Source organism: Hippopotamus amphibius, chromosome 5, assembly GCF_030028045.1.
Source record: "Hippopotamus amphibius kiboko isolate mHipAmp2 chromosome 5, mHipAmp2.hap2, whole genome shotgun sequence".
NCBI lineage: Eukaryota > Metazoa > Chordata > Mammalia > Artiodactyla > Hippopotamidae > Hippopotamus > Hippopotamus amphibius.
The window spans coordinates 48,347,026-48,374,404 of NC_080190.1; the positions used below are offsets into that span (position 1 = coordinate 48,347,026).

General features: G+C 51.5%; 1 protein-coding gene across 5 annotated transcripts; it reads right to left on the reverse strand.

Annotated features, from left to right (window-relative positions):
* On the reverse strand, positions 1 to 26,116 carry CXCL12 (C-X-C motif chemokine ligand 12). Of its 5 annotated transcripts, none has more exons than XM_057736036.1 (4): positions 25,978 to 26,116; positions 21,861 to 21,978; positions 19,565 to 19,651; positions 1 to 322 (listed from the first exon to the last, which is right to left on the reverse strand). In XM_057736036.1, the coding sequence occupies exons 1-4, from the start codon at positions 26,036 to 26,038 to the stop codon at positions 238 to 240; spliced, it is 351 nt and encodes a 116-aa protein (XP_057592019.1). In that variant the 5' UTR covers positions 26,039 to 26,116; the 3' UTR covers positions 1 to 237. The 5 variants fall into 5 exon arrangements, with proteins under 5 accessions (XP_057592019.1, XP_057592023.1, XP_057592020.1 ...); XM_057736037.1 differs by lacking the exon at positions 1 to 322 and adding an exon at positions 11,028 to 14,248; XM_057736035.1 differs by lacking the exon at positions 1 to 322 and adding an exon at positions 14,255 to 16,896.
* Positions 26,117 to 27,379: the final 1,263 nt, after the last annotated feature.

Consider the following 27,379-nt stretch of genomic DNA (forward strand, 5'->3'; position numbering starts at 1 on the left):
CTTTCAGAAGAGTTTAATGAAGGAACTCGCTACAAAAGTGCAGGCAGGGCACAGACTCACCTCTCCTGGAGACGGGGGAGGGGAGGGAGCAGTCACCAGATACAAAGTCAGGGAGCAGCCCTGGACAGACAGACAGAGTTCCAACCTTCCATCAGCAGAAGAAGGGCAGTAGGGGCGGGGGCTGGGGGGGTGATGACTTGGCTCAAGGTTCCAGGGAACAAAAGCATCCTGTCGTCCTCAGCTCCTGCTGGTGATGCCGACGGTGGTGCTGGCCGGGCTGGTTCCCAGTGCAGAGGTCAGGCCCAAGAGAGTGGAACTGGGTCTGGAAGGTGACAGAAGATATTCCACACAGTGCCCCAGAATCCCATCCTATAAAGTAACTTCTACTGGCAGCGATGTCTCTAAATACCATCTGAGGAACTGAGTCCTCAAGACACTCACTAAACCTGGATCGTTCCTCCCAACTGAAGCCCCCGCAGCCCGCTGCCCTCAAGGTCTGCAGGGCCCTGAATGAGTAGCATGAGGTCTGCCATATACACTCAGAGAATCCTACTAATCAAATGAGAGCAACAGAAATTAATGAGGAGTAAGAGGAAGCAGCAGCATGGAAGCTGGGTCCACAGTGACAGGATGAGACGTGGAGGAGGAGGAGGCCCGGGGCTGAAGGCAGCAAATGTGCAGGACACCTGCCCCAACAAGGCTCCAGGACTGGTCCCGCCTCTGCCTCTGGACACCTCTCCCACCTCCACATGCCTCTAGCTCCGCAAGCACTGAAAGCTTCCTGTGCAGCCCGGTGAGATGTAGGCAAAAGCAGACCTGAGGAGGCGTGGGGATCCAGAAGGCTGTGCGAAGCTATTGGAGAGTTTGATTTGGTTTTTAAACAATCCCTGCGGCTGTGTCTTTTCCCCAAGGCAAAGTGTCCCAGACCCAGAGCACAGGCTCACTGTCCTTCTGTGGTCCTGGACCTGCAGTGTCACATCCCCTGGGACCCATTAGACATGCACCTGTTTAGGTGCCACCCAGGCCTGCTAAGTCAGAAGCTCTGGGGAGCAGCCAAGAAATATGTCCTAAGAAGCCCTCTGATCACCTCTCAAACTTGAGCACCTCTGCTCTAGAGCAGTGATTCCCTACAGAGCAAAAAAAGTAACAGCCACCTGGATCCCACCCCCAGACTGTGCTTCTGTTGATCTAGGAATCTTGGTCCTAACGTGCAGCTCAGGCTGAGCCCCTGGCCTGGGCCTTCCCCCAGGAGGACCCTGTTGCCTCTAGACTTGCTCTTCCTATCTCTTTGCTTTCCTGTATCTCTTTTACTAAATCCTCTTCTTGGATTTGCCTTCTCTTTTATTTCATCGACTCACTGAAAACACGTTAGGCTGATAATCTTTCCAAATATTTACTGAGGAAAAAAAAAAAAAAATGTCTAAACTCTTGTTTAGATCCTTGTGAGCAAATCCTCTGTCTGGGGGTTTGCATAAGTATGTTAAAAATAGTATATTTCATTTATCCTAAAGCTTCCGTCTGTAGTCTTTGGGACTTAACAGTGTTCCATATGAAACTTGCCAAACGATTTTTTAAATAAAATGAATACTATGGTTTATGTTTATGTATCAACATAGATTGCAAATGTAACCACATGAAAGTGTTTAGAGAAATATTAACTTGCCACATTATTCAAATGATGTCAGTTTAACCAATGCAAAACCCTCAGGGCATGTAAGGAACGGCAACGGTACTGCTTTGTAAATAGTTAACAGGTGACAGTTTTGCTGCCTTCCTTCTTGGCATAGTAGGTCAGGCTTTGGCCAAAGAGAAGGTAAACAAACTTACACTTGGCTGCGTGACCAGAGAAAACTTCCAGAGAGACAAGACCGAAGAATGCCAGCTGGCTTCAGGGGGTGTCCTAGCAGAGACAGCTGGGATGTGGTGTGAAGCAGAGTGCCTGGTGGAGCTGACAACCAGGGGGCAAGACAGACCACAGACACAGACACATGAGCAAAATCAGGATGATACGGAGATCTGTGGGTTCTGAGGGAAACTGGATGGAGCAGAAATGGTTATCAGGGAGGCATCTTGGTGGAGGGGAGGGTCCAGCTGAAGGATAAATAGAGCCATGAGGTGGAATGTCTGGGAAGAGGCCTTCGGCAAAGGAAGGATGCATTTGAGGACCCTGGAGGAGGCAGGGGTGAAATGGTGTGACTGAGGAAGGGGATGGAAAGTGGGGCTGGAGGGGGAGCTGTACTTCTTGGAGGGTTTCAAATAAAGGAGTGTTAAGACTCATGCAGAGCACTCTTATTTAGTGCCTACAATGAGTTCACAATTTCTTGAGCACATAGGGAACCCCAAAGCAAGATGAGGCTGATCTTTCTGCTCCAGAATCTAACACGTTGCTATCTTTGAGCTATTTTTCATCGTTCTGTGAGGAAAGACATTGAATCCAAAATCCTCAAAGTTTCAAGACCATTACAAAGGTTCTCCTCACATTGTTTAAAATTAAATGTTTAATATTATTTTATAAATTATGTTTTCCTTCCATCCATTTTAACTTTTGTTTGGTTTTTCCCTTCAGACTCTTCTTAAATCGCTGCATATGGTTTCTCTCTCCTCGAGGACCACGTCCAGGGAATCAGGTAGCCTCTCTGTTTCCCTGTCTGGATGTTGGGAAGTGCAACTGTCCTAAGCATTGGAGACAGACCCAGAGTCACGAATCAGGCTGGAGCTGCTCCCAAAGGCTGGCAGTAGCTCCCTGACTCATTGAGTTTGGATTTGGCTGTGTTCCTGGGATGAGATTTCTCATAAACATCTTTAGTTCCTGCCACAATTCCAAGCCCAAACCTGCCAAAGATGCCTTTTTCTGTCTTGTTTTGTTTTGTTTTGATGCTGAATTGTGTGAGCATGTAAGAAAAAACAATGGGGAAGGTGCATTTGGTTGCTGGAAACTTCACAAATTTGTTCCACTTTGATCTGATTCCTATAAAACAGCCCATGTCGTGTGTTGGAAGCAGAGGAGATGCAAGTCATTTCCAAACTGCCCTGGACATTCTGTACATCCTTCTAAGCAACCTCTGGGTGGGGACCAGTTGAGCAGCGGGTGGCTTAGGTTGAGGGGACCAGGTGGAGGGCTCTGTCTGTCTTATTTTACTTGAAAATCATTAAAAAAATTATTTTATTTTATTTTATTTTTTGCATAGGAGGTCATCTGGCTGCTCTGAGAAGGGATCCGTCTTTGTTATACTGGCACGAGGTGGTGCTGGGGCCCCTTGGCAGGACAGCTGGTGAGATGAAATTGCTGAAGCTAGAACAATAGGGAGTGAAGGATGAAAGTTGGGAATCTGAACTCCCAGGAATACATATGTTCAACACGGTGGAGATCTGTGGGTTGTGAACCCTCAGTGAAATTAAGAAATGGTAAAATCCAGATGAAAGATTTTCAGCTCACAGGTAAAGGAGCAAAAGTGATGCTCAAACCACATCCTCGGCAGCAGACTTATAATCAGATGGGCCCCATGTGCTGAAACCTCACAGGGATGCGGGACTCTAAGGAACTTCTGGGCCCAGAGTGGGGTTGTCCCACCCTTTCAGGATCTGCAGGTCAGGGAGCTGCCGCGGGTGGCGATTACATAACCTCTGGTGTTTGTTTCAATATTCTGTTCAACAAGTAATTAAAATGTCTCGCAATGAGTACGTGGTAGCCCCAAGATGGAGACTTAGGAGCTGGACATTTCCGTGAAACTGGGTAGAGCTGGTGACTCCCAGAGCCCTGGATGAGTGGGAAGTCTGGGAGGAGGGCTGAGCTGGGAGCTGGGTCCCTGAGGACAGGTCTGAGGCTACAGACAGAGGACGGCACGGAGATGAGGAAGGGAAGGGAAGCAATGGCCTGAGCCCAGGTGGCTGAACTGCGGGCCTGCGTGCCCTAAGGCCTGGGGCAGAGCCTAAACACATGAATTTGGAACAATTCCTGAATCCTGGCTGCATGGGAACGTCCTGCCCTGGGTACTTCACACAGTCCAGGCCACCCCAGTGGGAGCTCACTGGGAGACAGGCCTGTGGAAAAAGCTGAAGTAGGGCAGCGTCAACCCTTTAGCCCAGCCTGCTCTCCAGCAAAGGAACACCCTCAACACGGACAGCTGAGGGGACAAACGTCACCAAGGGCCCCTGGCACTTCACTAAGATATGGGTTTGATTACAAATGGAGGGTACAGGAGGCAGCCCTGAAAAATGAAAGAGCCTCATGTTGGCAACTTTGAGGGGCAAAGTCAGGGAGGGGAACCCCGACTCAGCACTGCACTCCCTGGCACCCAACATACCGAGTGCAAAGCCCCCGTCACCAGCCTTCAAACCCGCACCATGCAGAGACGGGATGTACCTGGTCTGCGTCCACTACTGATCCTGCGTGGCCCTGAGCAAGTCACTCCCTTTCTCCCAGGTTTGTCAGATCAAGTGAGCTCAGAGATCTAGAGCAGCCACTCTGTGCCGAGTCTGGCACATAATCAGCATGTGGGCAACATTAGCTGGCATCCCTTTGTCCTAATTATTCCTGTTATTCTTTATCAGCCTCTACCCTGGCTCCTTCCATGCCACTCAGGGCAGGCTCTAACTCTCCCTTTTTCCAGCACAAGAATGCATGTCTTTCACCCACACTCCTGAGCCCATGACTGTGCATGGCTGGGGGCATGTCAGCCCACAGGGTCACATCCAAAAGACACTTCTGCATACCCTGAGTGTGCAGACCCTGTGAGAGCCGCAATCACATCACCCCTCTATCCCAGGGCAGCCCCCGGCCCAGCTGATAGGGAAAGAGTGTCCAGTGCTTTTTAGGCTCAAAGTGACTCCCTCCTGTCATCATAGCCCCACCACCCCCAACACCTGCCTTTCATCACTCCATGGTTGATGGTTACTTCTGAGACACACAGGAAGGAGGACTAACTGGTGATATAGAAGGTTCAATAAAACATGTGGAGACTCGAGGTTCTGCTATTTTTTCACACATGGCTTAGGAAAGTGCTTAACTTGGCTTTTCTGATATGCAAAACAGGAATACCGTTTCCTTTGCAGTGAGCATCTGTTAGTGTGCATTGTGTGCTGGGCACAAGGAAGGATGCAATGAATGCTAGGTTGGTACCCTTCCCTGCACTCAGGTGCCAGCTCTGGATAACCCAGGGTTGTCCCTTCTTCCCACCCTGTGAGCTCCAGATGAGGAACCACAGACAAGCAGACCAGGGCTGAGGGAGGTACAGAGGCTTCCCTGGGTCCCTAATGTGGTCTGTGATGGGTGGGCATTGACTGCGGGTCCAGTGACTCTTCAAGAGCTCTGTGGAGTGGATTCTGATCTCTTCTCTTCCTGGGCCAGCCTCCCTGTCTTGCACCGGGCCTCTGGGGAGAATGAGGAGCCCAAGGCCAGGCCAGGGATTCAGATACCCCAGAAAGCGGCTCTGGTTTGGGTGAGCAGAAGAAATGAGGACCAGGGGAGGAAGTGGGACGGGGACCTGAGGCTTGTTCAGGTTTTCGTGAAGGGAGGGGAGGAGACAGAGGAGAAAGAGGGCTGGGAGAAGCAGGCGTGAGCTTAGCAAAGTCCACAAACTCATTCGTTCTTTGGTAAGGTGGCCATACAAACCAGGACATTCTGAGAAAGAAGGGGCACTGTTAGTCATTTTGTGGGGACAACAGGCAGACACGGGGACTGTCTGGGCACATCAGGATGCAGGTCACTCCATTTTTAAGGACTTTGAAGGGCATCATAATAGCATCACTGATACCCTTGACTGCCCAGGGGACTCCCTTCCGGTTTCCCTCTTTGTGAATCTTGGGGTTCAAGCCCTCCCCTTTCTGGGACCCAGGCTCCAGGCCCTTGCTCCTTGTGGCTTCCTGTGTGCAAACCAGGCTTGGGAAGGTCAGCTGGGGCCTCATGAAGCCCACTCCTTTGGAACTGACTCCCTGGAGAGGCACAATGGCAGGGATGTGCTTCCTGCCCTCCTGCCACCTGAGAACATGCGCTGGAAAGTACGTTGTAGGTTAGATCTGATTTTCTATTGTAGAATAGCCTATAGCTCTTTAAGAAAGAAAAAAAAATAGCCATTTGATGCATACTGTTACTGTCAATGTTTCCTGATTTTAGAAACATGAGTATTTTTTTTTAAACTCTTATTAAATCAAGGAAATCCAGTGCTATCCTCTAACTTTCCTTCTACCCAGGGAGCATGAGACACATTCATCACTGGATTTTATGTACACAAGATGAGTACACTTTTGACCACTATCTACAATAAAAATTGCATTTGACATTATGAAACACACACACACACACACACGTGAATCATTCTTCGCCTTAGTAAATGTGACATATGCCTGTGTTTTTCCATTTATTCTCTTCTTTTCCATTCGATGCTATTTCATTTTTTAAAATTGCTGCTTCTGAGAGGCTATACTGACTTCACAGCCAGAGTCTGGCCAGCGTTTCTTCTGAATGGGTTCTCGTCTGAGGTCTGGAAATACCCTTGGGCCATGCAGGGCAGAACCTGTTGTGAAGCCAGGCAGCCCCTGCCCACCGCCTCTGCCTGGGGCACCGCTTTGCAAACTGCAAGGACAGCTTGTCTGGTGCATTGGAGCCAAACAGCCCAGGGTCAGACCTGGCCTCCCCACGTCCCAACTCTGAGACATGAAGGCTCCACGGCCGCCCTGGACCTTGTGCCTGTGTCCATCACACAGGAGAAGGCTGGTCTCTTGTGGGATTATTGGGAGGACAAGAAGACAGTGCCTAGAAAGTACTGCCATGGGCCTGGCAGGCACAGCCTGACCCAGAAACGTCAGCAGGATGGAAAGCGCCTGACCAAGGTGTTTGTTTGTCCGCACTGGGAACTGCGTCCTGCGCACATAAGGAAACGCGTGGTGAATACATTAGCCTGTGGTTCCCCTTGGCCTCCTGAGCAGGGGGCAGGCCACACAGCTGGCAGGGCAGGTGATCTATCAGGGGAAGAACTGGAAAGAGCTGGCCCCTCAAAGGCCTTTCTCCCAGGTGCCAAGGCCCCCCCCCCCGCATCGTGCTGGCGGTTCCCAGAGTAGCCGGAAGGACGGTCACTTCCCCAAAGCTCAGGAATGCCCAGAATGGTTGTTTCTTCCCTGCCTACAAGCCCATGTGACCTGGGCTGATGTTCAAATGTTCAGGAAAATGCCTGGGAAGAGGCTGGGGCAAGGTGAGAGCTGGGGCCTTCTAGACGGACCGGGACTGGTCACCTCTTCCCCTGAGCAACTTCCACAGTTGCAGTGCAGAGCTCAGCTGCTGCTTAGGAAAACTGAGCACAGTCCCTGCTGTCACCAACCTTCCTGAGCTCTCGGCGCCTGGCCTCACCTCCTCCCCAGAGAGTCGGCCATCCCTTCTGGGTCTGGCTGCCAGCATCTACCTTTAGGCCAAGCCAGTGGCATCCAGGTGCATTGAGGCTTCCACCTGGTCAGGGCAGCGGGAAAGGCATGGGCACCCCTAGAAGTGAGGCAGGGAATCCAGATGGTTATGGAGGCTGGAACTCCTCCGGTCTGTCATTCCCACTTGTGTCCATTTGCGGAAGGACGCAGCCTTGGTTTCCTGTAGCTGATCCCTGTTGACTGTTGTTTTCTGCTCAGTATCTCTGGAATGATGCTCCTCTAGGGCCCTGGCTGGGTCGTAAGGTCTGGCCAGCCATCCACTGCCTGTGATGAAGCACCAGCAGCAGAGATCTCATCCCCAGGGACTTGCACTGTTTGTGGCTGTCCTACCCCTGGGCCCCCGGCTGCAGAGCCCAGGCCTACTGGACCCCAGCCCAGCACTGACTGCCCCTGTGGTCTGCACAGGGAGTGTGTGCAGGTCCCCACAGACGGGGAGGAACACTCAGGAGGAGGGGCCTCAGGGGAAAGGGATGATTCTTTAATCTGGACTCATGTGGAATGAACCACTACAGTTTTTCACGTGGTGGGGACTCCGGGGGAAAGGGTCAGGCACAAGGGATTCTAAGGAAGAGACAGTGTGTGTGACTACGGGTACCTGGACATTAGACTGAGATGAATTTGGGTCAAAATAATGACTTACCAGTGTGACCTCGGGTGCACGAATGAATGCACAGCCTTGTGAGCGTTGCTGTCTTTATTTTAAAAATGAGCAAAGAAGGGGTCCAATGTGTTAGCATCCTGTCGATTTATCAGGTAGTCATTCAGAAACATTTCACTAGCACTTTGTATGTACCAGGCGCATAGAATAATTAGTGAGCAAAACAGAGGGAGCCCCTCTCTTCCCACGTGGTCCTAACCCTGTCCTGTGGAGAAGCAGTCCGCAAGTAAGTCAACAGGGCAGGTGGTGCTGTGGACGGGAACAAGCAGGATAAGGTGGCCGGGGCATATGCAGGTAAGGGGCTGCTGCACAGGATATCGGGTCTCCAAAGCCATTTCTGACAAGGTGATGGTGATCAGAAGCAAAAAAGAGGGAGGGCAAACCATGTGGTTTCTAGGCAGAGACCACCAAGTGCAAAGGTCCTCTGTCAGAGGCAGCCCTGGCCAGTTCAAGGGAGAGGAGGCCAGTGTGGCCAGAGTAGAGAGATGTTAACACAGAGAGGTGACAGGGGCCCACAGGTGTAAACCTCTGTTGGCCACTGGAGGGTCTGCATAGGGGTGACATGGCTGGGCATGGTGACTGGCCACTCTTGCTGCTGTTAAGAGGACACTGCAGGACATGACGATGGGGCAGCTAGGGGTCTAGTTTAGGAATTCAAATAGGAGATGGCTGTGGCTTGGATCAAGATGGTAGCATGAGGGGTGATTGGGTTCTGGATATATTCTGAAGGTAACTCATTGGGTTTGTTAATGGTTTAGCTGAGGGTTGTAGGATAACACAATAAGTCAAAGATAAATAAAAGGTCTTGGCCTGAGCAACTGGAAGGAATGGAGTTATTGTTTGCAGAAATGGGGATGAGCAGGGGGGAAGTGGGAATTAAGAGTTTTATTTTGCATATGGTAAATTTCAGAGGAGGAGCTGAGTTTACAAAGTGGAAGTCCAGGAGACAGATGGCTGGATTCTGTAGCCTTCACATGGAGTTAAGGCCAAGAGAGTGAGTGAGTTCACCTGGTGCTTAAGAAGAGCATCTGAGGACTGTGTCCCGGGTGTTCTTGTCTGGATGATGTCTGGAGGATGAGGAGGAAACAGCAAAGAGACTCGAGAAGGCATGAAGCCCAAGAAACAGTCAGGAGTGGTCTCAGCTGCCTTTGTGCAGTTTGTGCCTTACACAAGGGTGCAGCAGAGGAGTGAGGGGCTGAAAAACAGCTCTCTCTGCCCCCATGCTGGGCTCTCCATAGGAGATGCACCCCTGGCAGAATAAGCTCCCATTTCTAACTCACAGCAGGACATCACGTGGGCTCACGAGGGCAGTCCTCATAGCTCAGTAGATCCTTCCCTCCCCTGAAATAATCTACTTCTCTCAGGTCTCAGCCTCAGCAGCACTTCTTTTAGGGAGCCCTTGATGGTGCTCTAAGCTTCCCTGACCCCTGGATGCACCCTGACCTACTGGATGCACCCTACCGAGCTTTACGGAAAAAGCTCACTATTGCAAGTTAGTCCCCCAGACTTCAGGCTCCGTGAAATCAGGGGGCAAGGCAGCTTGCTCACCACACTATCCACACCGCCTAGTACTGGGCCTGGTGTGGCAGCTGTTGTTGGCTGGCTAACCGAGGGCCATCAGCTGTGTAAAGCATGGTAGGCCATGGATTTTCTCTTTGCTTTTTTTTTTTAATGCAGCATTATTCTGAAGAGTCAACATCATTCTGGGGAATTAACCTAGAGGTTAGGTTGTGAGTTCCTAGTGCTAGGATAGTGGTGGAACGTGCTGGCACCAGCACTGCACAGGCACTAGGGCACCTACAAGACCCAACCCATAGGCTTTTCCCCATCAGTCGGCTAAGAGGATGAAGCTCAACTTTCGAGATCACTTTTAGCTCTGGCTGGTATCAGAGCTTTGCTGAGGGTCTAAGCAGAGGCAGGCAGGATCTTATCCCAACTCTGTAGACCCCAGGGAGCAGCAGGGCGAGAGAGGAGCAGAATGGCTTCCACACACACGATCCCAGTCTAATCCTCACAACTCCTGGTGATGCTAAGCTCCAGCGTTCTATGGGGTTCCATGGGGAGACAGAGACTCAGGCAAGGGTCTCGAATCACAGAGTGAGCAGAGAGAAGACCAGGATTCAAGCACCGGCCTGCTAATCCTCACTCCCACCCCTGTCCCAGGATGCCATGGTGCCTCTTGACGTGGCCTCTCTAATCCTTTCTTCTTCCTCCAGTTCATCTGCAACTTGGTAACCACATTGCAGTCACCCTGTAAATAACCGGGATGTACTGAGCACAGGGGTGATGTGGTCACGTCTGGGCCCATGGGCAAGAGGGTCTGGAGGACAGAACAACCTGGATTCAGGCATTTCAGGGCTTTTGTGCTGTCTCTCCTTTCCAGCAAGGTTGACTGGATGAGAGAGAACGTGGTGGAAAATGTGAAAGGCCGGCCGGTCTCTGTGAGGACACAACACTGTATGCCGGGCTCAGGCCCTGTTCCTAGTGTCCAAGACACTGCTGGCTTCCAGCAGAGGCCCTGGTGCAGGACAGAAAACATGAAGGGTGCAAGGTCTTTGGCCATGCCTTCGGATGGGGCCTCTGTTGCCTTCTACTAAGCCTGAGAAGTACAGAGTGGAGGATTCCTTCCCCATAGCTGACAGGCAAATACCCAGGCCCTTTCACAAAACTATCCCTTCTGGAGTAGAGGGCTGGCCCGCCTTTACGAAGGGATTCCAGCAAAACCAAGGACGTTCAGAGAAAAGGGAGTGCCTTTCCCCCTGCTAAGGACACAGCCTAAGAGAACCAAGCCTGCCCCCAGAATTCTTTCCTATGATCAGTGTGATTACAATGGCCTGTTTTCCACTAACCATTGCAGCTAGGATTACGTAACCCTTCTGTGTTGGTTTTGAGGAAGAAAAACCAAGTCTGGAGAGTTCCAACTGGTAACACTAATTTCAAACCGTTGTCTGCTACATTTGAGTACATGTCTTTATTAGGAAAATTATAAGTGCATATACATCTTTTCATTGATATGACTTCAAAGTAGAAATTGTTGTTTCTCAAAAGGAGTTGTTACTTGTTAAAAAAAAATATTAAAAAAAGAAGCACACTGCATACAGGAAGCTGCCTTCTCCTGGACCATTTTCACATTATGTGGGAGATGCAATTTAAACAATACAAAATACAGTATTTATCACATTTAACACTGAACCCATCACTGCTCAGAGACTGAGAGTCCAGCGAGGTTGCAGAATAACAACCTGTGGGATTTTTCAACTTGGCAACGTCAGCGGTCTCCTTAGGGGATGTGAAGCTTTCCAGGGAACACTTCCCAGGGATGGAAAATTTCCCAGGGAAGATGTGTAGAGTGATCAGGACCCCACAATTCTCATCCAGCTACAAAAGGATGCACCACCTGGGAAAGGTGATGAGCTCCCAGGGAGAGATCCCATAGTGATAACACCAAGCGGCAGGCAGAAAAGGAAGGTCAGATCGGATCCAGTGAAAAGGCTTAGACGTTCTCTGGACTTCACACAGTGGGGACTGCAACCTTTTGCTACTCAGGCCCTCTGCTCAAAGCTGGCCCTCCTTTCTCTGGAGGACAGGCAGATAAGCAGAGGGCCCCTCGTGGGCCTCGCTGGGGTCTCAGCACCTGGCCAGAGTGGGACAAAGAACAGTGCAAACAACACAAGGCACAGCTTCAGATTCCAACACACAGCACGGCTGTGGGCTCAGTCCCCCCGCCCCCTCCCCTGCCCACGTCCTGATGCAAAGGCTGGCAGTGGAGGACCACCCTGGAGGTTACCCGGAGCCCAAGGGAAGAAGGTCAGGTAGAGGCAGCACTGGACCTGAAGGAACAGCTGGGTGACCCCTAATCAAAGTGATCCATGGGACCTGTATTTTGAAAGCAAAAGGGGATCACGAGAGCCTTTTCCTTTGCAAATGGACTATTTAAATGCATATTTGCTTTAGCTGGGCAATCTCCACTTAGGAGCAGATTGCAAGTAGAGGAATTGTCACACAAATCATTTTCCCTGCAGTTTCTCCTCTTATCTATTTTCCCCCATAAGGAAGAAACAAAAATTATTCTTTCCTTAACTGTAGTCAAGATTTATTTAGGGCCATGTTAATTTTCTTGGAGAAAGAGATTTAATCGTTCTGGTTCATGAGTTCCAAGGGGAGACACTTCCAAATTTTCCGTGAGATTTTAAAATGTCTTGAATTACTTGGAAAATGATTCTCCCACTGACAATTCAATCATTTCATGCATAATTCAGGAGCCCTGTAGTGACAGGTTAATTTCAGAAGAGGGTTTTGAAACCAGTTCTGCATCCCTTGTAACTAATAAAGGCCCCTCCATACTCTATTTTTTTTTAGTATAACAAGGATAGTTTGAGGATGTGAATTTTTGTTTGGTTTACAGATTTACATCTACCGTGAAGATCTAATTTAAAGGAATATTTATGGAAATGCCTAACACATGTTACTGATAACCCAAAGATTATTAAATCTGAGAACACCTACAATTCAAGATTATTTTACAAGAATATACTTTCTACGTTATTTACATCATCCTGTCAATTGATACATTTCCTTGTTTTGCCCTTATTTTTTTCTACTTTCTTAATTAAAAAAAAATTATACTGGGAACTTTAATTAGAGGGGAAACGTATTTGTGAGGCCAAATGAAAAACAGAACAAGCAAAAACCCCTCAAGAGCCTACCTTTTCAGAAAGTGAGATTTTTAAACTGTTTAATGCAACTCTACAAACTGCTCTCAGTAAAGGGAAATACTCTAAATGTCAGGATTTTAAAGCTACTTTTCCAACCAGCCCATCTTTTTCTAAGAGGAATGCCCTGCTGGACGTCCTGTAAGCACTAGATGACAGTGGCAGCAGACAAGGTCCAGGGGCCACAGTGCAGAGATGATGTGATCATCAAAAGGTGAAAAAAGATGAAATCAGATTTTACTTGGGAAGGAATCCTCACGTCCAGGTTGATTATTTTATGGATCAAAACCAAAAAAACGTTGAAAATTCTTTGCTTGCTATTCCCCAAAGAGTGCTGACACCATGAAGACAAAACTCTCTGTAGTTCTGAGATGTCAACAATTATAGAAGTCTTGAGGGTCGGCGTCCTCGGAGGTTCACTACTGCACACCAAATTCCCTTGGGCTCTGTTGATCCACCACGAGTTTGTGATCATGGAGAAATCAAGGTTCCACCCCGAAAGATTACAGGCCTGATCAGAAACCTGGGCAAAGGCCGCAAGGGGCATCTCCTCACCCTCAGCCTTTGCATCTGACAGCACATGCATCAAAGACATTGGCTTTGAACAAAAGCACAGGATTGGACAGTGGACAATATTCCAAACAAGACACAGATGTGCACAGTGTTTTCAGGACTGGGTAACACGAGACATTTCGATTTGCTTCTTGGTGCCCAGTTTAAAGTAAAGCTTTGGTCTTGAGAGAGTCCTTTTCCAAGGTCATGGAGACAGTCTTGGATACACATGATGATGGATGAGAGAGAGAATGATGAGAAGGACGTGATGGGATGCAGAGGAGAGCTTGGGATGAGGGGTGCAGCTCACCCTACCCTGGCCTCACACTCCTGCCTGCCTCAGCTCAGGGGAGCCCGGCGATGCTCACCAAAGAGCACCTCTGCTCTCACCCCAAGGAAGGGTGAGGCTCCTGCCTGGTCCCCTAGAACCTATCCCCCACCCCCACCCTTGCACAGGGAGGCCTTCACTAGGGTCTGCCCATGCTGACTGGTGCTGACACCTCCTGGTGGCTCTCCACCCTGGACACGGTGATGTGGGCAAGGCTCCCTGGGTCTGGGGTTCCGGGGTTCCAGCCTGCACAGCTCAGGAACCTCTGGCCAGATAAGGGGTTCCGTGGGAAAGATATGATAACAAAGCAGGTAAAAGAAAGGCCTTAATCTAAATTCTTATCTGTTGTCAGTGACACTGGATAATCAAACTAAATGAGAAATAAACACCATATATTTTGCTACATAATCAAATGGTGAAGTAAGGCAACCTGTGCAAGACAAGGCCCTTGGAAATGCATTCAGCCCTGCCTGGGGCAGGGGGGCGGCTACAGGCCCTTCCTAACACTGGTTTCAGACCTGGGCTCCTACTGTAAGGTTTCCTCAGGCGTCTGACCCAACCTGCGCCTCTCACATCTTGAACCTCCTGTTAACAAGAACAGAGGGAGACACCATTAAGGCGGGTTCCTGTAGTGGCTGGGCCGCACACCTGAGATGCTGAGCGCCACTCCAGCAGGGATCCCACTGCTGACTTCCAAATCGCTGCGATGCTTCTCCCTTCCGAGACCCTGAGCAGGGGTACTGAAGGGAGAGAGATAGCATGGCAGAAGCGAAGGATGGATGGAAGGCGGGAAGCAGAGAGGGCAGGTGGGCACAGCAAGCACAGGGCGGATGGACAGACAAGGGCACGGAGATGGCATGGCACAGCGGTCACACGACAGGAGGAGGTGCGATGCCTTAGCCCAGGATAGATATTAGGCCCGGCTCACACGGAGCCCAGCCCCAGGACCTCTGGCCTGGCGTGGCCGCATGGTCCGGGAGCTGGGCGCGCAGGCAGCCGGGCAGCACTGAGACCACGCATGCGCACCTGGTGGCAGACGCGTGCGCGCTGCCTAGTTAGTTTCAACCCACAACAGAATGGAGGTCCGGGTCTTCGGCTCTTCCACTGCGACCCTGTCTTCAGCGGGGCTAGGGCTGTGCCTGCTGGTCAGATACAGTGAGAGGCCCCAGGGCCAATGGAGTCGTGTTAGGACAGATAGGGGCTTGCCTATGTTTTTTCGTGTGGGGCCAAGTCTCAGAGTCCCCGCAGCCCAGGTTCCCCCAGGTGGGTGGCAGGTGCTGTCTCCCTGAACACTGCTGAAAGCAGTTTGTCAACTCAGGGAAGCAGCAGCTTGACCCACAGCTGCTACAGAGCAAACAGCTCTCCCAGAACAGATCTGTCACCCTCTTTGGCACAGAGATAGACTGTTCCTGTGGTGTGAAGAAGGGAACATGGAGTCACAGGCCTGACCTGCTGCAGGTGCTTTTGTAAGAGTAGCACGACCCTGGTCAAGGTCCCGCAGCCCAGAACTGTTGCTGACTTCCATGGAAAGGACTGCAGCCCTGGGCAGCCCGGCAGCCACCCAGAGGCCTTCGGAGGCACTGAGGGCAGGAGGAGGTAGGTGGGCAGCCCACACACCGGAAAGCAGGCCTGCCATCCCTGGTGCTGGTGAGAGGGGCACAGGCACAAGGGATGGCAGTGGGAGGTAAAAAGCTTTTGGCTACAGTGCCCTAGGGGGACACGTCTCCAAGGAAGAAAAGTAATGGCTGTAATTCCTTATGCTGTAATTACAAAGGAGCGCACTAAAGCGTGGGGAGGACACAGTGCTCTGTGACCCAAGTGACAGGTAAGGACTTTGGGTTTCTTCTCCTGAAATCCATGTGCTCCATCCTCCAACCATGTCATCTTTCTGGTCCATGCCATCTTTCATGGACCCCTGAGATGATGACCAGGGGTCTGGCGTACAGGGTGAGTGTGTGTCCATGTGTGACGGGGGATGGGTAGAAGAGTAGATATTCAAGGTTTCCCTTTTCAAAGCACCACTGAAGTCAGGGCCTTGCTCTCCCCTGTAATCCCCCTCCTTCCAGTCCAAGAGAGACTTGGCAAGAAATCTTAGCCATAAATCTGTGTGTGTATGTGTGTTGGGGTGGGGGAGTGGTGAGGACCGAGGCAGCTGTGTCCCTGAACCTAATCACTCGGGGAAGAGGGGAGGGGGTAGGCTAGGAGTCCCCAGAGCTACAGGCCCTTCACATAATTCCTCTGCATCAGGGACCCGTTTAAAGAACCTACAGAGTGAATGGCCCTGCAAAGAGGTTCCCTGAGAAGCATTTCCACAGCTGCTCTCTGGAAATTCAGAGCTGCCAGCCACTCTCCCCACATGGTCTGAAGAAACCCACCCAAGCTCGGAGGTAAAGCCACTCATACAGCCCCAGGCCCAGGGAAGGGGCGGCTGGAAAAGTCCTACCCCAGGTGGCAGAGTGATGGAGGGCCAGGCAACAGGCACTTGGGGGAAGGAGTCAGTTATCCCCTGCAAGTGGCATGGCCACAGCCAGCTCTGCCCTGCAAAGACAGTGATGCCACTGGCAGTGGCAAATGAGAGGGTACAAGGCACATGGCTCTTCCTGGCTGAGACGCCTGCTGCTGGGCTAGCAGACTGCTCTGTGCACAGGCCAGGCGGCCACACGCTGGCCTCAGACAGGAATGCAGATTGTCGGAGTGCAGAGCCTTGTGAGCTCTGAGCGATCATGATCATGGGCCTTCCGAGAGAGGCAGTGGAGGGCAGGGTGGAGGCTCATCAGCCCAGGGTGAGGCTGGAGAGAGACCCTGGGCCACTCTAGATGGAGCCCTGGGCCATTCTGGAGTCCCAGGCTGTTCTAGATAGAGTCCTGAGCACACAGGCTCTGCATCATAGACCCCGACCCCGGTCTCTGCACAACTAATTTCTTCTTAACTTAGCAGACCAGGAAGGACCCTAAAAAGCACATAAGTACAGGAGCCAGTGTGGCCACAGGGGCGGTAAAGCGCTGTTCCCCCACGGACGTCTGAGCGCCTGCCCGGGGGGCAGGGGCGTCTGCCCTGGAGGACGGTTAGAGCAAATCTACAAAGCGCCGTGAGAGACAAGAGCAGAGTGCACTGCGGTCCATCTCGAGGTGGCAGATAACTAGTTTTTCCTTTTCTGAGCAGCCTTTCTCTTCTTCTGTCGCTTCTTTTTTCCTATCTTTTCTTTTTTCCCCACTTTTTCTTCTCTGCGCCCCCTTAGATAAAATCAGTAGAACCATTAATAATGTTGAAATAAACAAGAGTCTGTCTCAGTCTGCACAATATTTAAAACTGGCCCATGTATTTGTTTAACCCTGTCTTTAGTCTCAGGCCTGGAGGCCCCTGGGCAAAGCACTGTTTGTCAGTATGTCATTAAAATAAATCAGACATTTTCCCCAATTCAAAAAAAAATGTTAGATGGGCTTCCAGAACACCGATACTGGTGAACTGGTTTAGCAATTGCCCATTTGCCAACTTGACCCTGGTTCCTTCTATTGTCTGAGACTTCTAACAGGGATGAAGACTTGATATCTGAAAGGATGGGAAAGCACGCCCAGGGCCAGGATGGACTGGTCTTCTGTCTCACCCCAACCTGCTCTCCTAGGGCTTCTTTACATCTCAGTGCAGAGCTGAACTCTCTGCTTCATCTTAAAAATCGCTACATTTCAAATCGAATAACGCTTTGGAGGTTGGAGGCCCAAGGTTGAGATGGCCATCCAGGAGAAGAGAAAGAAGGCAGCCCAGTCCCACCTTCTCCTTTCTGGATGCCTGTGCACACCCCTTGGGAATGACTGGGATTGTTCTGGAGAGCAAGGGAGAGAGCTGGTTAGCAGAATTTTATTAGAGCAACTTTATTAGAGCAATTGGCTCTTGACTGTCGCATTAAAATGATTCAAGCTGAATGGTATTTAATGATTTATGGGGTAAGGCCACCTGTTCCTGAGAAAGCTTGATATTAACCATGGGCTGGAATTATGGGAATTTTACATGGGAAAATGTGAAAGCTGGATATTATGAGGGTTGAGTCTCTGGAGATTACATGGGGATGTTAGGCGAACCGAGGAGGAGGAGGAGGAGGAAGGGCAAGAGGAATTAGTGAATCAAATATTATTCTTTAGAAAACTAGCACCACTGCTTCCATTGGGTTTAAAAAAAAAAAAAAGACACAAAAACTTGAGTCTGCAGATCTAATCTGCTCCTGAGCAAGGCCCATGTGCAGTCACTCCCATGGGAACTCGGCAGGAGGGATGCAAGGCACCTGACCAGCAGGCCAGCTTATCTCCATAAATTCCAGAAATGTGTGTGAGCCCCATGTCTGACAACTAATGGACTTCATCTCAGGTAAATAAATTCCCACATACAGTAGGAGGTTTATACCATGAAACAATGAGCATTTTATTGCTAGTGCATATAATGTCACATTTGATACATTTTCAGTACAAGTGAAAAAATACACTGTGGGTAACATTAAAAAGCTGCAATCACACTTATATATCATATATATTTCTTTACAAATTGCCAGTAGTTTACGGTACTAGAGAAATGTAACTTACTGGCGTTCATATGGCTCCACTTCAACTATAGGAATTGTTCGACTATAAATATATTCTGAAATACATTTGTTTACTAAAGAAACGTTTAAAAAATTGTGCACGAAAATATATATAAAAAAACGCCTTGCAAAAAGTTACAAACACCACCAGGCCCATCTGTGGATCACATTTATGCAGGGGAATTTCATCTTGCCAACATTTCTGATTGGAACGTGAAACCATGTTGTGGCTTCAGGGGCAGGGGTTAGTGGCAAGAGCCTCGATTATTCATCTGTTTCTTCCCTTCTGATTTCAGAAACCTCAGAGTTTGTAGAACCTCCATGGCATATATAGGCTTCAGAGGCAATCACAGAAACCAAATTCCTCAAAGCAAGCTCTCAGATTGAAAATTGCATTTGATTCTGCAAAGACTGGCTTTCATGGGAAGGCAGAGACATGATCTCATACCCTCAGCAGAGGGCCAGCCCCATTCTGGAGGAGGCCAGAGAAGGATCTCACAGTGGGCCTGCGGAGGAGGGGCAGGCAAAGGGAGAAGGGGGCCGCAGGGTGGGAGCCCCTGCGGTCACCCTCCTCCCGCTGGGTGCGTACAGAAATGAGAAGCAGAAGCGAGATGAAAGCATGCTCTGGGAGACAGGAGAGGCCGGGAGTGACCCGGAGAGGGTCTCTGAGCACAGTCCCCAGTGGTGGTGGTTCTGCATGGAGCCCACCCATCTAATCACTGAGCTTGAAAGAGGAGGTGAAGGCAGTGGCCGCTGCCTAGCACTGGTCAGCATCTGGGTTGTCATTCCAGGAGGGGCACCCCCTGCAGGGGTCGCCCACAGTCTTCCTCCGAGCCTCAGCGTCTGGAGGAAAGGATGCTTTTCTGAGCTCCCTGCTTGGCCATCACCTGACTGTGCTCAGACTCCCCAGGGGAGAAAAGGAGAATCTCCAAAACAAACCAAATACAGAGCTTGAAGTAATCATCGACTTAAAAAAGGATAATGAGAATGATGATGACTGTGATGACCATGAGGGAACTAGGTGGTGGGAAATGCTGTTGGGATGATACAACTTCTTAGAAAAACCCCAGTTATAAAATAGCCAATGTGAAGGGTAGAGGGCACAGATGAATACACGCTGTAATACTGTACCATATGCTATAAATGCAGTTGTCTATGTGCGGGGCAAACCTCACGCCCATCCCCCGGTCAGTGTGCTGCTCCCCCAGGCACACCTGGTCCTCACCATTCAGGCCTTCCTCCCCCCACACCTTTGCCCTCTCATCTCTCATACGGGTTTAGCTTTCCTCAAGTGGATCTAGTGGAATGTCCTTTTTGGTTGTTGTGCTTACTTGTTTAAAGCTTTCTCCAGGTATTCCTGAATCCACTTCAATTTCGGGTCAATGCACACTTGCCTATTGTTGTTCTTCAGCCTTGCCCTGCCAAAAAAGAAGAGGCGACAGTGTGCAGCTGAACAGAGGGGGACACAGCTGTGACCTGGACATCTGCTCATCCGACACCCAGGTCAGGACCCGACTGGAGCCAGGTGCCCAGCTTGGCAGGCTTAGGTTCAGGAGAAATCCCAGGTGTGCTGGGGAGACAATGCTAGCTGTGCTGCAAGTTTCACCCCGGAGATACTGGGAGGTGAAGAAAAGTCTTTAGGGAGTCCATGGAGAACTCACACAGGGAAATTTGAGTTGGCTTTTGAAGGCTAAGTAGGAGCTAGGCAAGTAAGGTAAGGGGAAAGGAAAAGCAAGAGCAAATACCCCAGAGGGGTAACAGTGCAGAGAGGACGTGGAGGAATTTGGGAAACAGGACACTCAGGAAGCCCGCAGCCAGATGTAAGGGGCAAAGCAGTGGGGCTTTATCTGCAGTTTCATGTATAATGGGACCTTGTGGGGACTTTAAGCTGGAGGCTGGCAGAAGCAGATTCTTATTTTGATGAAGCATCTTGATAGTACATGGAAGACAGACTTCGGAGTAAGCCTGGAGGCAGGAGACCTACAAAGAGGTACCACAATAGTCTAGGGGATGGGGAGAGGTGAGAATACAGGCGGGGGAGGGACAGTGGTGGGGGGGGAGATAGTGTAGGTAGTTTGCCAGAAAATGGTTTCCAGAGAGATTTTACAAGTTCACTGAATGTTCAGGGTCTCATTTGTTCTTTGAAAGTCTGTACTGCACCTTCTTCCCAATTCTCACCTCCACGCACAGCCTCCCTCCCTGAAGACTCCTGGAGGAAGGCATGGACTTATCTCTGGATCCCTCTCCATAAAGCCCTGGGTACCAGGTAATCTCAAGCAGCCAGAGGACAGCACTGCCCAGCCACTCGGGGTCTACAAGGACACGTGTGGCCAGCCCAGAGGCTCGTGGACATGCACAGGAGTCTTCACACAGCCTGTCTGTTTAGCCCCTGAGCTGTGCAGAGGGCCTGGCTTGGAGCAAGGCAGATCCAGGTCCAGTTCTGGGGACTGCTGTTTATTAATGTTGTGTTTGCCCAAACAAATCTGAGGATTCTATTTGGCTTCTTCAACCTCGAGATGAATTCCCAGGCAAGTGAAACCACAGTCTACACTGAAAAGAGGGCCCATCCTCTCTGAATTCAATATCTGATTAAATACATCTCAAAAGAGAGGGTATTTTATTACAAGCAAAGAAAAGGAAAATTCATCCTCTAGTGCCCTAAAACATATCGTAAATGACAAACGCATTCACGGCAACAAAGGCTAAAGTAAAAGAAAAGGAAAATCAAACCTAAAATCAGTTGGTGTTGGGTGGGAAGTCATTAGGTGGGTGTAGCTTTTCTTCCAACTGCTGTGTCCCTGTCCTGCTCTCAGTGCTGGGACTTTTCAGGAGGTGAGCTCTGCCCAGGAGACCCCAAGCCTCAACTCCCCGACATCTAGACACACAACCAAGCTCACTGTGAGCGAGCATGGGGACAGGCGGGCACAGGAGGGCTGAGCAATGGATGGCCACGTGTGCCTTTCTTTCTGGACCTGGCCCAGCCTTCTGCACTCCAGGAGAGATCTTAGTGTCTCATGCATGTATGATTGTGGTGTGTCTTGTTTCCCACATGAATGAAATCAAATGTTAGAAGCAGCCATCAATACCAGCAAAACTAAAACCTTGCACTGGGTTTCAGTAAATGCAGTTAAGTGAGCTGGTAATTTTGAGTTTCACCAAATGGTTTAATGATGACTTCAACTGAATTTGAGTCTTGTGAGTTTGCGCTGTATGATAAAGGATTAAATTAGGGCACCAAAGCCCTGAAATTGGCAGGACAGACAGAACTGTTACTGGCAAGGGACTGGCTAATTTACTGTACTTCAGCAGAAAGAAACTTTGGTGAAGCCCATGTTTCTCCAGTCTAAGGGTGCATCCGAATGTGCTCCCATCTCTTGCACTAAAGGGAGGAAGGTTGGAAAGAGGAGGCAAGTACTTCTATGAGCACAGCGCCAAGGGTTAGGGCATCAAGGGTAAGAGCAGCTTTTGAAACTCCTGCCTGGTGGTAACATCAGCTGCCTCTAATTATGCCAGGTTTGAGCCTGGACACTCGGCATGTGTCATTTCTCTAGCTTTAACAAGTCTGCGAGATAGGTGTTACTATGCCCATCAAATGCAACATCCCTGGAGGGTGATGTTCAGACTTACACGATCTGAAGGGCACAGTTCGGAGTGTTGAGGATTTTGAGATGCTTGACGTTGGCTCTGGCGACGTGGCTCTCAAAGAATCGGCAAGGGCATCTGTAGCTCAGGCTGACCGGTTTCTCTAGAGAGGTAATGAGAACAAGGCAGCTTGTTATTATCCTGCCAGGCCTTGGGGACACAAGTGTGTCTGTGTCTGCAGCCGAGAGGCAGATGGTGGAATGACGGTAGGATGGGGAGCGATGGGAGGAGGCATGGGTGCATCCTGGCAGAGACCTTCTCCTTGGGCAGCACAGGGAGCTCTGAGTGGGCTCAGGCTCAGCTTCTACAGTGCAAGAGGCCAGAAGGACCTGAGGAGAGCTGGACCCTAGGAGGATAGAGAAGCTAAAATAAGAAGCCCCCTGCTCAGGTATCTCAAGATAAAGGAAATTAATCACAAGAGAGAACTATTTCAGTCCAAGGTACTGAGGTTCCTACTTATTCTTTGCAACTTGCCCTCCAGGGCCAACTGAGAAAGACTTCAGGGAATGGGGAGGGGGAAGAAGAAGGCTGCAGGCTCACTTTCTTGCCTCCTCCCCAGGAGCCACTGAAACTCCCCTGGGAATGCTGCCCTCCCCCACCTGTAGTCTTCTCTCTCCTCACATTTATTTACCTTAAGCCCAGGCAACCACAAAAGAATTCAGACTGGCTTCCTACCTGGGAGTCCCCAGAGGGCAGGCAAGGGCCCATCTTCTTCCCTGCACTTCCAGGGCTAGAGGCAAACATGGCTTTCATTGCCTGTGCAGGGATGCTACAGCTCCTGGGTTGTATTACATCTTTGTTTGCCAATTCACCAATTTGCAAAATGCCATAATTGACACCCATTAGTGTAAATTAGCAAAGGGCTCCTGCAGAACCCACAGCTCACCCTGTAAGTCTAGAAGTGCAAGCCCGGAGGGGTGAGGGGTTGGGGTGGGGGGGTGAGGGGTTGGGGGGGGGGTCGCTGGGATTTGTGTGTGTGTGCACTCTGTGCCTGTTTTCTGCAGATTTTATCCAAGCCCTACCTAGTACCCCAAATTATTTGAATTTGTAGATCCTTTCATCAGGGATTAAATGTATGTCTGAGACTATTTTGTCCAGAGATTTAAAAAAAAATGTTTGCCTGTTTACAGAGCTCCCACAAGCCTCCTGGTGGTTCCGAAGTTCCACACACTGGGGCAAGACAGCTGGGGAAGCTTGTAAGTGAGGGACTTAATTTTTTTTCTCAAGGCTGGATTCAGTTGAGAGATGGCATGGCCACCAAGTCAGGGGGAAAGCAGACTACCTGGCCCCTCAAGACCAAACAACTCCTTGAAAACCAGGAAGAAGAAAGCCTGGCTTCAAGGCGCTCAGTGACTCATGGCACTGGAGAGCCTGGAGCAGCCCTGAGCTGTACACCTGGACTAACTCCAGAAAGTCGCTGCCCGGGCCTGGCTTTTAGCAACTGCATTGGGTCCCTGCAGAAGTCTGTATGGCCCTGTAACCAGATCACCTGGGAAAGCGGCCGGGAGCTGGGGGCTGGGCGGCCAGGGTAAAGGAAGAGCCAAGGTCTCCCCTCTGAGTGTCCTGCCTCCAGGTTTCCCTGGAATTCTCAGGGGTCCTTCCGAGCTGAGCGGACTGGAATGTGGGGCCCAATGGTGAGGCAGGACTGGTCCCAGCCCCAGAGCAACAAGCTGGAAGGTGCACAGTGTGACAGCTGCTGGGGGCAGCGCTATGGAGGGTGGGGTCTGCTCCTCTCCCATGTCCCTGAGACGCAGTTCTGACTCCATTAACACAGCAGTAGAGATCAGGCCAGAAATCAGAGCCCATTCTGAGCTCAAAACACAAGCTTTCTCTTTTTCTCCTCTCCCCTCTCCACCCCCTGGGATTATCCATTTCCTTCAAAGGCAATTTTTATTCCTGCTCCCCCAGACCCAGTTCCCTGAGTATCAAGTAGAGAATTTCAACAGGTTTTTTAAAGTGACAGAGCCCCAAGTGTTCTTAACAAGAGAGCTAGGTGCTGTGTCCATCTGGTGACCTTCCTGCCAGCTTTTTGCCAATATTACTAACTTTTCCAACTGTTTTGCATATGATCTGTGTACAGGCAAGAGGCCTGACTGGCCCAGATGTTACCCAAGGTTGGGGTGAACTTGGCTTCTAGTGAACTTGGCATCTGGTGAACTTGGCTCCTCTCTGGAGCAGTCCCTGCACTCAAATGCAGAGACAGGAGCCCCTGAGCCAGCCCCTCCAATCAGGGCTGGGAAGGGGGCCCACCCTGGCTTTAACCCCTGGAAGCCTGGGGCATCCAGGGGCCCAGCTGCTTGGCTGAGGTCAGCCGATGCAGGGAGGGCAGGAGCCAGAGTCGGAGACTGAACAAGCAGACCAGTGTGGGCACACAGGCTCCAGGTGGTCAAAAAGTGCATTCTGGCCTGTGCATGCAAGGAGAGCCCGGAACCCTGACCTGGCCCCTCGGCTGCCAAGAGGGTAACTCAGATGGGCAAGCAACCAACCCTTCCCAGAGTCTGTGGATGAGGCTCCTTCTGTGCTCCCCCCAGGCCAGCTGTGCCCAGGACTCAAGGACCTGGGTGCCTGCATTCCAGTCATTTCTGCAGTTCCCCAGGGGAGGGTGCAGCTAGAGGAAGCACCATTTCCTCCAACAGACTGATGATGACACCTCTTCTCTCACCAAACCATTCAACTGTTAATACCCAAATCAGTGTTACCCATGACCTTGGGTGGGGGTGGGGGTGTCAGTGTCAAGACACAGGCTAGGTTACATTTTTGGCTTATAGAAAAATTCTAAGTTCCCTTTGGTGCCAGTCCTTCTGCAGCTCTGATCAGGCAACCTGCTCCACTTTTAAAGAACACGTCCCAGGTGGTCAGCCACCAGCCAGAGAGAACGCAGCAGTGGTCTTCAGCCCTATCCGAGCAGACTGCTCCAGGGGCGGGGCCCTGTCCAGACCTCAGCTGCACTGAGCAGTCAGTGTCCTTCAACCCTCTGCAGGGTTTGTTGGAAACTTCGCAGCCAAGAAGGCCCAGCACGGCCTGACCATGCTGACATGGTTTTGTTTTGCGTGTTCAGAGGCAACAGTGTATTTTGGTTAGCAGCAGCGGTGTCCTGTAACAGGACTGCCAGATTTCTCTTAAGCCTCAAAAGGAAAAAAAGCTCTCTCCCTCTCACAGTGAAACGGGACACCACCTTTCCCCATGGCCTAAAGCCTAGGCGATTGAACTTTGTTGCAGCACTCACTCCGAGTGAGCGCTGGCTTGGCTGGTGACAAAGGCGCCTGTTTGCAGGTGTGTTTTGGGGGCTGGGTAGGCGCATGCATGACCCTGATGGCCCCTGGGCCTCTCCTGGGTGACCCCAGGAAGAGGCAGGGAAGGCACTGACTGGATGTGCGTCCAGCTTCGCCGCGTCGCTGCGGTTCGCGTCGCGGTACGGAAGCGCAGCCAGGTTTTTGGCGCAAACCCGACAACTGCTCGCAACGATATGCCCGCGGAGCCCCACTTAAGTGGGTGCAGAGAGAGGGCAGGCCTTGCATGGAAGGGACGCCTCGCGGCTGCACCGGATCGCATCGCCACCACAAGCAAGTCGCGATGCCAGACAGGCTTTGTAAAGCGCTCTCTCCAACACAAACCTCAGATCGCATCTCCAGCGCGGCGCGCAGCGGGGCCTCGGAGCATTCGCCTCTGGAAACCGAGCCGGGCGCGGGAAGGCACTAGCTGAGAGGTGGGTGGTCAAGAGCCAGGGAACCCCGGCTCCCGATTTGGCTCCACACCTTCGCGCCCTCCTGCGCCGGCTCCGAAAGCGCCCTGCGCGCGCTCGCACCCAGTTATCCTGCCCGACCTCGCTCTGCCGCCCGCCGGAGGTCTGCTCCCCCGTCCCGGAACCCGTGCCCGGCCGCGGAGTGAGAAGCTTCAGCGCCTGGGGAGCCACCCCGGGGACTTCGAACTCCGCACGCCGAGAGAGCGCGCCCCGCGAAGTGGGCTGCCTCCACCTCCAGGAGGCAAAGCGGCGCGGATTAGGTTCGCTCAGGACGGCGCGGGCTGCGCCACAGGAGCCGTAGCCCCGCACCGAGCCAGTAGTCCGGCGCCTGCCCACGGCTCCGTCGCCGGGCGCACTCACCGTCGCTGAGGCACAGCGCAGTCAGCACGAGGCCCAGCACGAAGACGAATTTGGCATTCATGGCACGAGCGGGCGGCGGGCGGACGGAGGCCGGACACACAGGGGATGCGGCGGTGGAGAGTGAAAGTGCGGCAGCGGGAGGCGCGCGCCCGGCACTTTAGAGGCTAGATCGGGGCGGGGCGGGGCGGGCGCGCGGCGAGGGGCGGGCCTGGAGCCGAATCCCGGCTTCGGCCCTGGGCTCTCACCAGTCTCCTCCCACGGGGCCGCTCCCCCAGCCCTTCCCTCGCACCCATGCTCCGCGCCCGGGATGCTCCCGGGCCTGCGGTGCGCTCCAGCCTTTGACCTCTGAGTTGCGCAGGTCCCTGCTTTGTAAGCGTGACCTGCAGCGAGGAAGCCAGCCGCTCAGTGAGGGTTGGGGATAGGGCTGGTTACTGTTCCCATTATGCAGATGGAGAGGTGGCGTCCTAGAGGTGGGAACTGAATGAGAACCAAGGAAAAACAAACAGGTTGGTCTTAGAGGTGAGGGCAGGCAAGGCCGGGGGCGTCCCCTGTAGCTAAGAGCGTCCTGTTGGGGAGTACAGGACCTGGAGGTAACCACCGGCCTCGGCTTGCTGCTCAGCGGCCGAGAAAGCTGGGACTAAGGGAACCAGACTGGGCTTTGCAATCAGAGTGACTCCGATTCCAAGCCAGAGCTATCACTTATTAGCTGGGCCACAGTTTCCTCAATTGTGAAATTGAAGCTCTAAAATAGACAGCTGTAGAGCCAAAAGAAAATAATTGTTCGCCCGGGAGGCTCGCAGTGAATGTGAATTTACTCACCCTTTACACCTCTGCTCTTTCAGCTGTGAAATGGGCTACATGCAGTTCCCGCCCCGCGGAGGGGAACTGTGGGGGCTAACTTGAGACTCCCCTCCTGACCACTGTGAAGTGCTCAGCATCGTCTGACACAGAATCAGTACTCAAGAAACAGAAGCTAGAAATAATTGTTTACACTTCAGGATTTTCTCCCTCTCCCCAATGGATGCCCTGCACCACCCAAAGTAATGAAAGAACTCTCCTCTACCCCCTACACCCAGGATGGTGCTCCTGGAGTTGGTCTTTGTGGTCCAGAGAGCTACACCCGCGGGGTCGTCCCTTGGCGGTGTCCAGACCTCCTGGCGGGCCGCCGCTTCCCCACCTGGGCACCTGAGATGGCACCGGCAGAGCACAGGGGTGCAAGTAGGCGGCCTGGGAGACTCAGGGGTGAGAAGAGCGCCCTTTTGAGCCTCGCTAGTGATCGCAAGCCTCCCTGGCCACCTCCCTCTGCTCTTTCCCTCATAACCTGACAAAGAGTGGATTCTGTACCCACGTCCATCCAAGGGGCGCTCGGTGGGGACAAGTCTCTGGAGTCCCCGATCTCTGG